The sequence below is a fragment of the Pimephales promelas genome, chromosome 13, assembly GCF_988280905.1.
Source record: "Pimephales promelas chromosome 13, fPimPro1.hap1.1, whole genome shotgun sequence".
Lineage (NCBI taxonomy): Eukaryota > Metazoa > Chordata > Actinopteri > Cypriniformes > Leuciscidae > Pimephales > Pimephales promelas.
Window position 1 is genome coordinate 32,949,105 of NC_142781.1, and position 17,986 is coordinate 32,967,090.

The 17,986-nt window shown below is 37.1% G+C and overlaps 1 protein-coding gene and 2 long non-coding RNA genes across 5 annotated transcripts in view; 2 read left to right on the forward strand and 1 right to left on the reverse strand.

The window, feature by feature from the left end:
- The window catches only part of LOC148976880 (uncharacterized), a 115,781-nt gene extending 113,346 nt beyond the window's left edge, over window positions 1-2,435 (forward strand). For both annotated transcript variants that reach the window (XR_016146090.1, XR_016146091.1), the window contains exons 2-3: window positions 38-476; window positions 1,297-2,435. This is a non-coding gene — a long non-coding RNA (uncharacterized LOC148976880). The remainder of the gene's footprint in view (window positions 1-37; window positions 477-1,296) is intronic.
- The window catches only part of cfap61 (cilia and flagella associated protein 61), a 31,557-nt gene that overhangs the window by 11,163 nt on the left and 2,408 nt on the right, over window positions 1-17,986 (reverse strand). Inside the window, exons 7-18 of the mRNA XM_089118909.1 lie at window positions 16,366-16,575; window positions 15,697-15,744; window positions 15,436-15,545; window positions 14,740-14,779; window positions 13,789-13,928; window positions 13,118-13,244; window positions 12,954-13,031; window positions 12,680-12,886; window positions 11,881-12,009; window positions 5,363-5,490; window positions 1,546-1,638; window positions 26-194 (exon numbers count right to left, since the gene is read on the reverse strand). Coding sequence (XP_088975035.1) covers window positions 26-194; window positions 1,546-1,638; window positions 5,363-5,490; window positions 11,881-12,009; window positions 12,680-12,886; window positions 12,954-13,031; window positions 13,118-13,244; window positions 13,789-13,928; window positions 14,740-14,779; window positions 15,436-15,545; window positions 15,697-15,744; window positions 16,366-16,575 — 1,479 coding nt within the window. The remainder of the gene's footprint in view (window positions 1-25; window positions 195-1,545; window positions 1,639-5,362; window positions 5,491-11,880; window positions 12,010-12,679; window positions 12,887-12,953; window positions 13,032-13,117; window positions 13,245-13,788; window positions 13,929-14,739; window positions 14,780-15,435; window positions 15,546-15,696; window positions 15,745-16,365; window positions 16,576-17,986) is intronic.
- On the forward strand, window positions 7,893-13,809 carry LOC120480916 (uncharacterized). 2 transcript variants are annotated; one of them, XR_016146093.1, is made up of 6 exons: window positions 7,893-7,909; window positions 8,776-8,849; window positions 8,974-9,214; window positions 12,660-12,909; window positions 12,978-13,287; window positions 13,721-13,809. It is a non-coding gene; the product is annotated as an uncharacterized LOC120480916 (long non-coding RNA). The 2 variants fall into 2 exon arrangements; XR_016146092.1 differs by having other exon boundaries at window positions 12,660-13,287.

Sequence of the window (17,986 nt, forward strand, 5' to 3'; positions counted from 1 at the left end):
ATTGTTAATGTCGTGCGTCTCTGACCTGATACTGCAGGCCGGTGCAGAGGATCAGATAGTCATAGTTCACTCTGCCATTAGCCATCAGCTCCACGTGTTTGTCCTCGCGGTCGATGGCCTTCATCTTACCCGTCACCACGCTGATCCAGGAGCGCAAAGACAGCTGGGCTTGATCCTGATCACCGTAGCAGTGACTGTGGAGGAGCAGACCGTGAAAAGAGCAGTCTTCAAGAGCGGCCAGAAGGACATCAGGAAATCTCAAGGCAAACTGACTCATTCACGTGATAATTGAGATGCTGAGAATCAAGGTTTCATGTCTAAGCTCTGATACAGTGCGTCTTATCAGTTGTTTGGATCGGTGGATTGGATTAGATGAACAGAAGTGATGATAAACAGCTCAGGTCCTGCTTTTCATCACGAGCGCCAGGAAGTGAAGCCGCACTAATGCTGGAGATCTCAAAACAGTCAAATTTCAGGTAAGACCTCCTGTTCAGAATCTCCAAAGCTGTTTTAAAGCACTCCATTTTATCTTGCCGAGTAGTATTTGTTCCTCTTTGAAAGAAAAACATAAGATGTTCTGCCAAAAATGATGATTATGTTTTCCAGGACAAATTTCTAAACATTCTTTAGTCAAGAGACACTTAAGAAGTCAAATGACTTAGTCTTAAGTAGGGTTGGGTATCGAGAATCGAGTATCGATTGGAACCGAGACTAACTTTTCGTTTTTCCCGGAATCGTTCAAAAGTTAAAATTTCGATTCCTAGTTTCGATATTCACAGTCCGCCAAGCGGAAGAAGAAACCGCTGAACAACACCAACGAAGAAGCGTCTACCGGAAGTGTTGGCATAACCGCGCGAGTCGAACATGAGTACCTTACGTCGGCGATTCAAAGTGTGGCTTCACTTTTCTAAAAATAACGAAATTTTGGCAAAATGCAAAATTTGTGACAAAAGGAGTATTTTTACAGAAGGAGTATTTCCTTCAGAAAGGCCGTTGGTTAGCAAGGTTAGCTAAACTTTTTTGACCCTGCCTCTTAAAAGAATCGGAATCGAGAATCGTTAGGAACCGGAATCGAAACAAGGAATCGGAATCAGAATCGTTCAAATTCAAATGATACCCAACACTAGTCTTAAGTGTTTTTTATTTCTGAAAAGAATTGTCAAAATGAATTAAGTTTATACCTGAACTGTTTTTCTTGTTTTAGGTATAAGTTAAAAAATACACCGTATAAAAGTGTCATGAAAGCAGTCCAAAACTATAAAAGGCATAATTTACACAATTACAAATCTTTTTTAGAGCGATGCGATTCTGCCATCTAAACTGGTGGTCTCCGAAGAAATTATTCATCTTGTTTATAATGAATTGACTTTCTGGATCGCAACATTAAAAGTCAATGTTTCGAGTTTGGACTTCAGTGAGGGACCAGAACAGCTTTAATGCTTCGGCACTTCACATCTGTATGATAGAATGGAGATATGGCATCTCGTGGAGTGGAAATAAGCCGCTTGGAGTCTAAATGCCTCTCGTTTGTAATGCATCGCTCACCTTGTAGCCAGAAATCTCATGTTATCATCAGAGCAGCGATCTGGAAGGCCGTGAGTGGAGATGAGAGTGAGATTGTTGAATCGAAGATGAGGACTGGTCAAAGGCAAGCAGGAGAGAGAGAGAGAGAGACAAGTGACACTCAAACACCTTTTTATCAACTTTCTGCATTTTGACATTATAGAAATGCGTAACACTGACACTAACACATCTTAATTGGATTTCAGGTGTAGAAAACGTGTCTGGCTATATTGTCCTCTTTTGAAGAACAGATCTAGTCCATTTTGGATAATGAGGCTATTTTTGTCCAATTTTTTGGTCTGTCCAGAAATGAATACCACTGAATGAAGAGAGGACAGTGACAACGTCTGAACAAAAGCATGCGGGGTGTGTGAGGTTATTCTGCAAACACTCGACGGACAGATGCTGAAATCCCTTAATTTCCAGCGCAGCGCTGGCCTGCATTAAAGCGCTTTCTTCTCCAACCATCACAGTAAAAGCCTTTCCTTTTGTTTTGTCTATTTTACCCCTCTTGTTTTGTTTCCTGTGTGTAGAGGTCTCCCCCCGTCACCCTCCTCCCGACCCCTCAGGAGTGTAAAAAGGTCTCTTGTCATGTAAATGACCTGTTTTGTGTGTGCAAGAAAGACATGATCTCTATCGGTGGCGGGAGAGGAAATCAGGCTAGCGTGTGTAGAAAGAGGAGTGTGTGAGGCCTGCGGACCGTCACGATTGATCAGACGGACACACACTCGAACAGAGCTGCTACTGCCATCTTGAGCAGAGGGGTCACTAAACTCCTTCCTGCATGTTTGATTTTTTTTTTTTTTTGCACAAACATTCATATGCAAATGTTTCAGAGAAATGGCCACTTTGTAACAGCACCTCTAGTGGAGTACAAAATAGAGTTTAAAACTTTTAGCATTTTTAACAAAGGCATTTTATTTTCAATTTATTTTATATGGGGTTAAAATAAAATAGTTAATACAATTTGGGACATGCCTAAAAATAATAAAAGAAATACAATAATTAAGAATAAATTGATTTGTGTTTTATTATTATTAAATTGTTTATTAATGTGTGCACTGTAAAACTGTTAAAGCACTCTTGGTTTAACTTAAAAAATGAAGTAACCTGTTTGCCTTAATTTTCAGTTCATTTAAATGGTAATATTGAGTTAATACAATGAAGGAGATTGATTTAATCATCAGAAACTCAAAATATTATGTTATCTGAACCACATTAATTATCTAAGTTGATTTGACAAAGAAAAAATGTTGTGATTACAAATCATGAAAGTATTTTTTACAGTGTAAATACACTAAATACATTGATTTAAGCATTATTAAATTAATGCTTCATTAATGTTTATTGCAATAATAAGACCATGTATTGTAATATGTCTAAATACACTTAAAAAAAATAAAAATACAGTACAATGATGCTAAATTAATGCTTATTGATAAAATAATAATAATATTAAATTGTATGTACAATGTAAAACTGTTAAACCACTGTTGGTTTAACTTAAAAAATGAAGTAACCTGGTTGCCTTAATTTTCAGTTAATTGAAATGGAAATATTGAGTTAATACAATGAAGGAGATTGATTTAATCATCAGAAACTCAAAATATTATGTTATCTGAACCACATTAATTATCTAAGTTGATTTGACAAAAGAAAAAATGTTGTGATTACAAATCATGAAAGTATTTTTTACAGTGTAAATACACTAAATACATTGTGATTTAAGCATTATTAAGTTAATGCTTCATTAATGTTTATTGCAACAATAACATTAAAATAAAGTTTAAGACCATGTATTGAAATATGTCTAAATACACTTAATAAAAAATAAAAATACAGTACAATGATGCTAAATTAATGCTTATTTATAAAATAACCTTAAAGTAATGTAATAATGTTAATAATTTAATTTAAAATAAAATAGTAAAACAGTTATACAAATATATGAAAATAGGGTTGCAGATTTAGCCTAAATGATATATTGAGTAGAAGTTAGCTAGTCTGGGACCAGATGTTGTAGTTATTGATGAACATAATTTAAAGAAACAATAAGTCTTTTTTTGTTTTGTTTGTTTTTAGCTTGAAACTACCGTTTGTGAAAATTTGGATTTTTATTAATATTCCTTTCAGCAATAAATAATACAATTATTTGAAGAACGGAATTCGTCCATCTTTTATATTAGAAAAAAAAGAAATCCAGAATGTGTGTCAATGTGAAATGTTAATCTCGTGTGTGTGTGTGTGTGTTTTCTCTCCACAGGCTGTTCTTGACCACCAGCTCACAGCGTTCTGGCCTTATCAGCAGCTGACAGGCCTCTATTGTGGCCAGTGTCTGACTGCTAAGTTTAGGGGCCAAGCATCTTTATCGGTCCTCAATGGTCCCGCGTTTCACCCCATCCTCAGGGGTGATAAAGGACAAGTGAGCGAGCGTGAGGGGGGCCAACGGTTTTGGCTTGACAGATAAGCGCTGTCGGCCATGGCCTCCACATTCTCCATTAGTCAGGCGGCCTCTACAGGGGCTGACCGGCCATAAGTTTAGTGGACACTAACTGCCTCATTAGTCAAGTCATTAGCGACAGCAAACACCAATTGCAGCCTAGAGAACAGTGGCAGGGCTAATTAAAGGGCCAGCGCGTGACCTCCGTACACTGCCAGCTCTAGACAGCTGCGTGCCCGCAGTGCCTGCCAAAGCAGCAGGAGTTAACACACACACACACACACACAACCGCAGAGCGACCCCTGGTTGCCAGGCAGTTATCAGCTTTCAGGAAACAAGAACAGCCTTAAATCACAGCTTTGTTTGGTCAAGCGCTCTCTCTGCGAGAAGCTGCATCCCTGATATCCTCTCGATAAAATGACATTCTGAACAGTTAAAACGTGTGTGTGTGTCGTGTACGCTAATGTTTAAAAGTTTGGAGGCCAGTACGATTTTTTTCAAAAAGAAATGAATACTTTTATTCTGCAAGGATCCATTAAATTGTGACATAATGATACAAAATATTTTGTCCATCTTGAGCAGCAAATCATCATATTAGAGTGATTTTTGAAGGATCATGTGACACTGAGGACTGGAGTAATGATGCTGAAAATGCAGTTTTGATCATATATTCACATACATAGAAAACAATTATTGTTTAATATTACTGTTTTTAATGTATTTAAATCACATAAATGCAGCCTCGGAAAGCAGAAGAGACTTCTTTCAAAAGAACATTTACAAATCTTAACAACCCCAAACTTTTGAATGGTAGTGTTGGCTACATCACATTTTCAAGAAAGACTTATTGGCACATTTGTTTCTAAATGCACTAAAGATGTGGTAATTTACGTTTTTTCTAAAGTGACTTTTAAATAACTGTTCAGATATCTGTTTTTTTTTTTTACCAGATGTTTGAGTCAAAATCTTTCCCGTCTTTCCCCTTGCAACCAACGAATAATTGCTTAAATCTTTTAATAAAAATAATCAATATTTCATTTGAAGAATCTATAAAGAGCTGTTTTTCCAATTCAAGGCATTGTCTTTCTTTAGAACACAAAGAGATCTCAGTCCAGAGGCAGAATACAGGTATTAATTGGCGTGTGTTATTATATAAAGCTATAAGCTCAGATTTCATGCAATCATTGTTTCGCTCAAATCCCTCAGGGTCACTCTCATGAATTATAACCACACTTGAGATGATGTTCCCCCATCCCCCAGGAAAAAAAAAAACCCTGTTTCTTCAAAAACGCTATTTAGGGCTTCTTTACTCGTGTCGACTATTTGATTGAAGTAGCGTTTCAAAAACGGCATGCTTACCTGAATGTCAGTGCTTCAAGAAAAGCTAAACCTGTGTCGGACGCTCCCACGACCACGATTCTGGCATTGACGGTGACCTTCGGCTCCATGGTGAGTTTTCTGTTGGTGTGGTACAGGGCAAAATGAGCCTGTTAGGAGCAAATGAGAAAACAATATCTTTAGTGTCATCTAACCCGTATAAATGCTCACCGGTGGTTAATTGAAATGGGTTTTTCAGTGGCTAATGAGAGTGGGGCGCTCAATAACTAATATATAAATATAAAGGGCAATTCAATTTAATTACAGCAAATGGGATGTTAATTAATAATTTAGTAACACTTTACTTAAAGGGGTGTGCATAAGACTAACATGACACCTTCATAATCATGACATGACATATGATATGAATGTTTTATGCATGTTAGTGACAACTGTCATTAAGTGTCATTCGCTCAGTTATGACATTTTTAATCCAAATATGACATTGTTTGAGATGTCTTTGTTATGACATTACTAAGACAACACAACCTGTCATAAACATGACATAGCATGACACAGCATAGGTTATGATGTATTGGTTTATGTCAACGTGTCATAACAAAGGCATCTCAAACAATATCATATTTGCATTCAAAATGTCATTATTGAGCGAATGACACTTAATGACAGTTGTCATAAACATGCATAAACCCTACTTCATATTCAAGACATATGTCATGTCATGATTATGAAGGTGTTTTGTCATGTCATTCTTATGCACACCCCTTCAAGTAAAGTGTTACCAACAATTTTATTCCGCAAGGATGCATTGAATTGATCAAACGTGACAGTAAAGTTTGAAAACATTTCAAATAGATCCTGTTCTTTTGAACTTTCTATTTAGAAAAATGTAGCTATCCCAGTTTCCGGTTTTCAACATAATCAGAAATGTTTCTTGAGCAGCAAAATCATATATTAGAATGATTTCACATTCACGATATTACTGCTTTTACATATTTTTAATCGCATAAATGCAGCCTTGGTGAGCAGAAGAGACTCAAAATATAATGAAAACTGCACATTTGTTTTCCTAACGCGCATAATGTAGCTAAACAGCGGTTTATCATATTTGTGGTCATTTGAACTACTAGCTCTTTTGCCGAACCCTGGATAATCTCATAAGCCTTTGCTTGTCAATGCAGCGAAATGGTCGTGTGTTGCATTTCAGGTGTATGTTTGTCCTTTAACCAGTGAGTTAACAGCTAACCGCTAATCTTACTTAGCAGCTAACAGTAATTGCAGTTTTCCTAAAAGCACTGCTCATGTCCTACACACAGACTAGTCCATTTGAAAGGTTCTCCCTGCATGACAATAGTTTAATCAGCGCGAGAGTGACAGCATGTTTCACTGAGCACTTATTAAGCTAAAAAGATACCAGCAAACAGGAAAAAGCATTGCATTAGCGAACACTATAACTCGTCTAAAATATTGAAATGCGCCGAGTTCCATTGAAAGAATGGAAACCCGTTCTATAAAAAACCAGTGCGGACCACTTCAATAGGCTCTGCGCCTAATATGAAGCATTGAAATGGTCAATTCTTCGAGGAGATATACAGAGAGGGACATGTTTGGCCGTCTCTGAATCAATTGAAAGCGAACAGCTGCCGTGTTCTCCAAATCATTCTCTCTACTTCTCTAATTGGCCCTTGAGCATGAATAATTCCAGGGATTTGTTCTGTGGTACACCTTATCTGATTTAACATGAAAGAATAGAGACGCACGCGGTGGACTCTGGGAAGGGAGAGGCCCAAATTGTCATTGTAATTTAAGGAAACGTAGCTGATTACACGGCCATCAATGATTGGCTCTTTAAAGTCATTCATTAATTGCTGTAATCAATGGCAGGGACTCAAGGAGGTTGGACATGTTGGGCCACTCGAAGACAGAAATCAGAGAACGCGCAACAGGAATCACGTGCACGAAAATCACACAGACGTCATTTTTTGGTGCATGCCCTCTGAGAAGTTTTGAATGTCATAAAAAATGTTAATTTTTTTTTTTTTGAGATTTTACACCTTATTGTCTTGATCGCATCAGTTACAAATCTCCCGTTCCAGCACATCCCGTGGAGGCCGTAAACAACATGAAAGCATGGATTGGCGGTTCTGTAATGGGTGTTTCTGGGGCTCACAGTATCAATTGAGCATTGTTTAAACACCACAGACTATTGTTACTGACCATGTCCATCCTTTATGACCACAGCAGACCATCTACTGATGAGATTTGCAACTTATATGGATCAAAATCTCTGAGGAATGTTTCCAGCGCCTTGTTGAATCAATGACATGAAGAATTAAGGCAGTTCTGAAGGCAAAAGCGGGTCCAACCGGATACTAGCCAGGTGTACCTACACTCTAAAAAATGCTGGGTTGTTTTAACCCAACTTTGGGTCAAATATGGACTAACCCAGCCGTTGGGTTAAATTTTTACATTACATTTTTAACCCAGCATTTCGGGTTTGTCCATATTTGACCCAACATTGGGTTAAAACGACCCAGCATTTTTTAGAGTGTAATAAAGTGGCTGCAGGTGAGTGTGTATTTATATATACCGTACTCTACCTTTAAACATTTGGAGTTGTTCAGATTTTGTAATGTTTTTTGAAAGAAGCTCTCCAAGGCACACTCTAAACAATGCTGGGTTGTTTTAACCCAAATTTGGGTAAAATATGGACAAACCCAAATGTTGGGTTAAAAACTTAATTTCAAATTTTAACCCAACTTCAACTTTCACTTTCAAATGTAATTTTTTTAATTGCAGTTTTAACCCAACATTTGGGTTTGTCCATATTTGACCCAAATTTGGGTTGAAACAACCCAGCATTTTTTAGAATGCATGCATATGATCAAAAAATACAGATAAACAGTTTTATTGTCAATATTATTACAATTTAAAAGAACTGTTTCCTGTGTAACTCTATCTGCAGTGTAATTTATTCCTGTGATCAAAGCTGAATTACTCCAGTCTTCAGTGTCACATGATCTTTCCGAAATCATTCTATGCTGTTTGATTTTTCTTTCTTTTTTTTTTTTGTGGAAATGTGATTCATTTACTTTCAGAAAGTTCAGAAAAGAACGACATTTATTTGAAATCTTTGGTTATAATGTTAAAATCTTTACTGTCACTTTCGATTAATTAAATGTATCCTTGTTGAATTAAAGTATTAATTTCTTTTTTTAAAAGCTCTCACTAACCTAAACTTTTGAATACATATATTGATTTTGCTATCTATTTTTGGTCTTTTCTTTTTTTATAATTAAACATTTGAAAATCACCCACTGATATCAAAACACTGAGCATTCAAAATTGAAATGATGATATTTGATGATTCATCATATTTAAGTAAAATATGATGTCATTGTAATAATTGTGACCCTCATCTTTAACCCATATAGGCCTACATCTGCTGTAAAGATGGCAAAGAAGACGTGTGGAAATCAATGGCAGACTGTGAAAGTGTTTGAAAACGGTTCGTATTTTTGCCATTCTGTTCATTTCTTACAAAACTACAAAAAATGTTCTTAGATGGTGTTCATCTGCTCCTGATAATGACAGGATGTCAAACAGGAGCTGACCCTGTCCTCTCTGCACAGGTAAAGCCAGCACAGGTGCGTCCGTATCAAACACTGTTGGACATGCAGGACTTCTATACAGACACAATGCCCTTCGTAACACAACACTCTATTGACGAAGACCGAACAGGTGCTTTAACTCTGATTAATTCATCTGAACCAGACGGAGGATTAACGCAGTCATTGCGCTCTTATCTGCAGGGCTGCCTGGACACCGGCGTTGCTGCGCTACCAAATGGAGCTTTCTAAAGTGGACTGAAGGGTGACAGCTTGTGTTTCTTGCTAATGCACTACACACACACACACACACAAAACTGCATATGACACAGCAGCTCAATTCCAAAATCTTGTTGTCTACTCCCTTTTGCTTCAGAATCCAGACTTTGCATTGGCCTTGAGGTGGTGATTGAATTGTTTGTAAAGCAAAAGTACACAAAAATAAGCTAAATCATTGTTTTTGAAAGAAGTCTCTTGCTCAATAAGGCTCAAAAATACAATCAAACAGTAATAACAATTTAAAATAACTGTTTGAATATATTTTAAAATATAATTTATACATGGCAAAGCTGAACTATTTTTTAATCATAGATAGCTTTTATAATAAACATTTCATTAATGTCGTCTACCATCTTGGATTGACTTCATCGCAGTGCATGTTGCGATTGGCTTTGTGAAGAACGAATAAGATGCGACTTTAGCATTTGACTGACATTTGTTCAGTTGATAATTGTTGTGTGACCTCTCGATAAGTAATAAGTGGGTCGTTCCTCTTTTACCTGTGAAAGCTGTCCCCTCCCTCCATCAGAGAAGCCAATCTCATGCTGAGAGGAGATGTGTGTGTATGTGTGATCTGGGTCAGCAGAGAAAAAGTCTTTCTCCTTGTGTTACATATAAAGACAATGCATGGAACGCAGTTCACCCAGTGATTTGAGTGCCGTCAGATGAAAAGCGATCCATAAATAAGTTCCTATGAATCCTTAAAATGGTGTCTACTTGGGATTTGCAACCCACCAACAAGCTTTTTTAGACTTGTGTTTGTGTTTGGCCAGTGGGATAGACAGCACCTCAAATGCTCTATTCAGGTGTTTTATTGAAGAAAACGATGAAATAATGTGGGCCGAGTGTGCTTTTATAACACCTCATTATTAATTTAGGTTATTTAGATTTTATTGATGAAGAAACATTGTGTGAAGTGAAATCCCCCCTCTGGCTATAGTGTGTGTGGAATCTCACTCAGGAGTACACACACACACACTCACAGCAGATGTTGGTTGTTCTGATAATGGCTGGATAAGAACGCCGCTGCTTTACCTGTTAGAAACCAGCGTAAACATTCACCGCCATCTGCCACCATTCATCCATCTGTTTCTTTACAACTAGATGTTCAATAACCTCAGGCAACAACGGTCCTGTGGTCTGCTTCACATGCGGCTAGCGATTCTGATACACAAAACGCATAATGAGTGGAATAATGCAGACGGCTATAACGTTAATTATTAATAAACGTAAGTGTGAGAAACAAAGATGTCATGCTGTCCCTTGACAGTTTAGGGATGGAGAGTTAAAGGTGTGTCAAATTACAAGTGTGATCATGACACATTCATTTACTGCACAGCACCCTCTTGTGGCAAATCAATGTGCATTGTTATTATTATTTGAAACATTGAGGGTGTGATTTAAGCCCCTAGCCCTAAGTAGTACAGAACTGGGGTGAGGGCAGTTGCATAAACACAGCCGCTATGTTAAGACTGTATCTTAAAGAGGGCCTATTATGATTTTTTTCCATGTCTATTTTTCTTTTGTGTGCAATCTTTATGAAAAATATTCCACTTTTGATTTTAGTCCCTCCGGCGGGAGTTATTCTCTATTGCACTGTCACTGTTACTGAAATCCCTGAAACGCCTCCATTGTAGATTTCAGCTTTTTCCCGGGAATGAACGCGTCATAATATTCCTCATTTAAATATGCAGAATAAAGGGGCGGGGCCTGGTTGAGTTTGTCATAGTGTATTGAAACTCATGGTTATAGTGAGGAGCAGGACATTACCAAATGACCAATCACAACACACTGGTCCAACCGACCAATCAGAGTACAGTATGCTTTTCAGAAGGAGGGGCTTCATAGAGACAGAAACCAAAAAGAGCGTTACTGACAGACTGAGAAGTGAGGAGCTGCAACAATGGAGAATATGGGACAAATAATGTGCTTTTTCAACACATTCTCATCCCAAAAAGTCATATAACTGACTTTTTGGGACGTCTTTTGACCATACGTCAATATTCGCCTTTTTAGGGCCCCCTTAAACGTCGCTAGATGGCGATCCCGGGCCGTCATACAACTGACGCTTTACCTTTAACGTCAGTTAGGTGACGGGTTAGGTTTAGGTCTGGGGTAGAGTTAGGATCCCATAACCTCATCTACCGACGTTTAAGGGGGCCCTAAAAAGGCGAATATTGACGTATGGTCAAAAGACGTCCCAAAACGTCAGTTATATGACTTTTTGGGGTGAGACTGCGCTGTTTTTTTGAACATTCAAGCATGAAAACCTATTAGACCCCCAAAAACAAAATCAAGACTTTGTTAAGGGGCTTAATAGGACCTTTTTAAGAACTAGTCTGACCAGTCAAACTTACTTTTGACCAGTCAGTCTTACTTTTCGGATACAAATTATTATTATGTTTTATGTAACTGACTTAAAAAAGTTATGACCAAGAATTTGATGACTACCATGTCTATTAAATCTGCCACTGTTTGTGCTACATACTGTATATAGATACAAATACTACAGCCAACCATTATGGTGGTGAGTTGCATCATGGAATAGTTTGAACTAGATGCTACCCTTGTTTATATTGTTTGAGTATTTAATTGTCAAATTGCTTTATGCACAATTATGTTCATATTTCCGGAATCTGGTTTGGGTCTGACCTGTTGTTTGGTGATCTGCTGGGACGGCGCGTTGATACCCAGCTCTTCCAGCGGATAGATTATCTGTCGTCTCGGGCTCACCGGCACCATGTAATTCAGCACTGTTGTCAGAGAGTGATGACTGACATTCTGAGTGCAAAGAAGGACAAATTAAGAAATGTTTATGAGCAGATAACGTGGTATGAAAAGGTTGCTGGTTTAAACTCTGAGTCAAAAATAAAGACTTTTGATTCCAAACTTCTGAAACTCTAGACTAGAGCAAGGGTCCCAAGCGTTTTATTTGTCAGACGAACCCCTTAGACATGAAATATTTACTTGAAGTTCACCCTGGGATTTTGAGTTATTTTTTGAGTTATTATTTTAGTAATAAAATAAGTGTTGTGGTTCTCTGATTTTGGTTAGTGGACAGATAAAATATTTAAGCTTTTTTCAAGTGTTTTATTTTATTTTATTTTAAAATAATAAGGTTTATTATTATTATTAGACATAAATGTATTATTGTTGCAAATTACAATGATAATAATTATAAAAACAATTTTTTATGACACTACAAGTTACAACATTGATATACTATAACGTTCAAACCCTCAAGCTTTTATTTTGGCCGTAATACTGGTGATGCTGGAAATTATTAATAATGGAAATATATAAATATAATGGAAATTATATTATTATATAAGTCAAATTTTATATACAATTTTCACGCAAACTCCCATTTGGGAAACTCCAGAGGACATGCATGTGAGATTACTGTTTTTTTTTTTTTTTTTTTTTTACAGGAGAGAAATCTTCTGCCCACCTTATAGCTGTAATGGTGTGGATGGAGGAGGTAATAGAGGCATGACTTGTGTGCCAAGCGCAGCACCTCCTTTAAGATATATTTAGCGTGATGCTGGAAAACAAGGTTGAGGAGAAAGTGACACAGTCGACCGTGTTCCTCTCGCTGCTGATGGCTGAAGTACATGAACCTCTCGACGTCAAAGTTGGCTCGGATGAACTCAATGTCCTGGGAGAACGAAACGGTTGATGGTAAGAAACAGCAAACACCATGACACACGTCATTAAATATTTACCTCTTCATCTCTGATGATTATCAGACCAATAACTCGCCCCTCGACCTGCGCCACAAATGCCTGGAGGGCAGTTCCACCCTGAGAATGAGAAACAATGCTCAGACATCACAAACACAGCTCTGCCGACGGACTGAGGCAGTCTAGCGTGTGGTTGGGGGGCAGACCTGGTCTTTTCGGGCCTGCAGGAACAGATCCAGATCTTCACTGATGGACTCCCGCTGGCTGAGACTCTCAGTCAAACTCTGGATTGCTGGGATATCTGATGACACTGCCACACGCACCTCCAACGTCCTGACGGGCAGAAACATATTAGTCTGACACATGAATCCAAACTGTGAGTATTTTGTAGAATGCTTATTTTAGTGGCAATTTACAATAAGGTTACATTTACATTCACTAACAAAGAAAAAGACTTCTAAAGCATTCATTCATCTTACAGTACGTTCATTTTAACATTTACTAATACGTTAATAAAATCAAAAGTTGTATCTGTAAACATTATCTAATGGACCCATGTTGACATGAACTAACATAAACAGTTGTATTTTTATTAAAAGATTAATAAATATATGTACATTGGTCATTAACAAATGGGATCTTATTTTAAAGTCATACCTTATTTTAGCATTATTTCTTTAAAATGAATGATTAATTCCTTAATGAATGTAGAAATGTTGCCACATGATTAAAAAACGCACAGAATAATTGATTTATCTTCAGTAGATGATCTTTTGAATCTTTTGAAGGCCACTGTATTGTTCTTTTAGTACATTATGGTTCATCTCCAAGAAAAGGAACAATGGATGCTTCCTTTCGAGATTGAGCGAGTGTGTACCTGAGCAGAGCCCACCAGTGACACAGGTAGAGTTCACGCGGGAAGATGCTGGCGTCACGAGGGGCGACTCTGGAGAAGGACTGCAGCAGTGGGAAATCTGGAGTCAGTTTAGGCACTGAGATCACACAGAAGTCCCGATCCTGTGGAGCACATGATCACCATTACAATTCATATCATGTTTATTAGATGTATTATGTTACACGTCAGATGTAAAAAATGTCAAACGCACACATGGACACCTGGTTTTGTAGAAATGCAACTGGGTTTGTTCACTACCGTTCCAAAGTTTGTTCACTTTTTAATGTTTTTGAAAGAAGTCTATTCTGCTCACCATAAGACTGCATCAAAAATACAGTAAAAACAGTAATATTGTGCAATCTTATTACAATTTAAAAGAACTGTTTTCTATTATAATATATGTTAAAATGTAATGTATTCATTACTACAGTCTTCACTGACACATGATCCTCCAGAAATCATTATAATATGCTGATTTATAATAGCATATCTTATTATTATCAATGTTGAAAACAATTTTTAGTACGTATTTTTGTGGAAACACAATTTTTTCAACATTCATTCAGAAATTTATTTTGAAATAGAAGCATTTTGTATTTTTATAAATGTCACTTTTGTCCAATATAATATTTCTTGCAAAAAAACTCTTATTAATATCGTGCTGTCTTAAACCGGTATGGCTTTTATCTTTCACAGTACTCAAAAGGATATATTTGAAAGAATGTTACTCTGCTATTTTCCAGATATGACAAAAACGTAATATTCATAATAATCCGTCTATCATAATAAACTACCTTTGGTGCTTTTTGTCATGAAAAAAAAAAGTCATAGAGCAGCTGGAGAAACATAAGGGGGAGTAAATGATGCCAATTTTATTTTTTGGGTGAATTAATACTTGGGTGATTCCTTTAATAAGCTGATTTATGTACTTACCGGAAAAAGTTTAAACAGGTACGGCAAGAAATCGGCTGATCTTTGAGGAAAGAAGACGACAACAGAAATGATCATTTATGAGCATCATCTGTCCTGTAGGCTGCCATGTTGGGCACTAGAAAGCGAGTGTGGCCTAGTTGGTCCCGCTGTCACTTTAAGCATTCTACTCATTAATTACATGTTCATGCTCTGTGGGTGGGACAGGCCTCCATATTCCACAACAGCTGGCCAATAAGGTGGCACACAGACCAACTCAGCAGGAGCCAAATAACACTCAGACTGATTTTTACAACAGCTCTTCACTGAAAGCCACTGGAGCTCGGCCAGACAGTTTTCATTTAACCAGAGTTTTGATAGCTTACATACTTTAGATTAGAGGAGCTCTATTTTTTTTTATAGCTTTTCCCCATTAAAGTCATGGTTTCTTGCACCAAAAGCAGTCAAAATAGAGTTTTTCATGAAACCTTCACCCCCTCTATGACATCTTGAATTAAAATGGCTGTTCTGGTTGTTGCTAGAATGTTCTAGCAGGCTTTACAATGTTTGAATACATTGTAAATCTAAAAGATAAAAGATTGTTAGAGTAGTTTTTTTTACAAGAAAATACCATTTAAGCCATTTAAGCCACTTTGCCATTTCCTTGTCATTATTTGTGGACTTTACTAGCATTTCTGTACTAGTCTAAGACGTCCTTACCTCATTTCAAACTTCTTTTCCATGGAGAAGAGCTGGATGCAGAATGCATTAGGAGGCCCGTCTGGATTCAAGTCCACTGTGTCTTTGATGCTTGACTCAACATACTCTAGCTAGTTGGACAAATCAATAGAGAAACAAAAATAGGCATTTTACACGAGATACTTGACATGAACCACATTTGGACAGGTTCCTAAATATAGTAACCGTTATTAAAATGCAAAAGAAGTGGGAAATGTCTCAAAGATGATGTTTAGCTCTGACCTGAGATATGCCGGTAGGCTCGTCCTCTTTTTCTGCCGTCAGTTCACCCTGTGAATTTCATTTGGATTAGTAAAGGAGCTGGAAATCCTACATAAATGATCCCTAGTGAGCACCATTAAAGGGATAGTTCACTTTGAAATGAATTTATGGTATGTGTTAGCTTACCTCAAGTGTCCAAGATGTAGGTGTCTTTGTTTCCACAGTAGTTTCAATTTTGATATTTGACTGATTTAATGATTTACTGACTCGTAAATGTAAGTACACATTGATGGCCTAAGACACCACAGCCACGTCCAAGTGATCTGAAGGCACGGGCGCTTTGTGGCTGTGGTTACAAGAGGTAAGAACGATATAAAATACTGTTCCTTTTCTCACACAAACCGCTCGTTTCGTGTCTTAGGCCATCAATGTGTACTTACATTTCCGAGTCATTAAATCATGTTTGATTTGGACTTCTCTGTGCATGCTCTTTGAGGTGGTGACCATAGACCTCCATTATATGACTGACAGACAAGAACGGTTTGACTTGAAAATATCAAAATTGAAACTACTGCGGAAACAAAGACAACTACATCTTGGATGCCCTTGAGGTAAGCTAAAACATCCCAAAAATTAATTTCAAAGTGAACTATCTCTTTAAACAGGCTGAATGTGTCTTTTGAAACTCACTTGCACAGGTTCTTTGGCTTCAGAAGATTCCTGGGCATCAGTGACATGGTTTTCCTCCTCCTGAGTGTGCGATTCTTCTGGTGGTTCCTCTTGATGTGCTGGATTTGTCTTTCTCAGTCCTTCAAATGCTCCAAGCTCATAGCACTGATTGAGAAGCTTCAAATCCATTTGACCACTCACAGCGACAAAGCCTACGACAGCTCCTTCACTCTGTGTAAGAACACACACACACACAAACGGCTTAATTTTTGCATTACAGTAAAAATGACAGTTTTTGAAACATATGCTAATCATTATTTGGGGTAAAATAATGATACTACACTCTAAAAAATGCTGGGTTGTTTTAACCCAATTTTGGGTAATATATGGACAAACCCAGCCACTGGGTTAAAAATGTAATTTAAAAATGTAACCCAATGGCTGGGTTTGTCCATATTTTACCCACAATTGGGTTAAAACAACCCAGCATTTTTTAGAGTGTAAATAGGCTTATTTTTCTTAAAGAACCCTTACGAAAAAGAAGTTTATTCAAGTGTGCCATTAGTATACTTCTTTTAAACTAAAAATAAGAAAGTATACTTTCAGTTTATTTTTCCTGTACTTCTCAGAAGTATACTATATGTACTTCTCAGAAATATACTTCAAATTACACTTAAGTGTACTTGACTTATACTGAGAGAAAAGCAAGTACATTTGTCCTGTTCTTGTAATCAATCTTTTGATCCAGAAATACTTAAAAGTATAATTAAGTATTCAAAGTATATTTGTATAAGTATTACAGTAAAAAAGTAAACTACTAGTATACCCATAAATTCATTTGCAGTGCACATGAGATACATAATTATGAACTAGTTGTGCACTTACTATTACACTTATAGTACACTTAAACATATACTTTTATGTACTAAAAGTGGGCCAATTTAGTCCCAAGCAGTATTAAATAGTACACTTACAAGTTTACTACTAGTACATAGTGACATTAGTATACTTACTACATAATGTATACTTAAAAATATACTTGAACATTACTTAAGTATACTACATAAAATGAACTTGAAATATACTTCTTTTTCGTAAGGGAAACATATAATTCCTTTCTATTTATTTTTCATTTTTAGGGTGAAATATGACTTGGACATGCACTCCAGACAGATTTCATGAAATTCGCCCATATATAATTTAAAACTCTCATAAAAGACCTAAAAAAACAACACCTCAGTAATAATTTATGAATTTTCTATGGAAAAAAAATGTTTTTTTGTAATCCTCCTGGGCAATGTAGTACAGTTGTCCTGCTGAATAGATGGGACATTCAGACAAAAGGAAAAACCGCTACAGATGTCTGGACACAATATGTTCAGTGTGAGTATGTCTTGGCAGGGCATGAGCTCTCATCTGCCATATGTCGCATGAACACATGTCAGCATGCGCCGCAGGGGAGAGAGTGGGGCGATCTGTTGTCCTGTCATTCCTGAGAAAACACCAACTAACACAATTTCTGCCCCACTTTTTTTTTAATAGATAGAATCAAGAGGCATACAACATTCTCTAGTTGCTCTCCAAGAGAAAAACCTAGTAAGTATGAAATGCTTTCATATGTGCACATAGGAAACCAGATGAT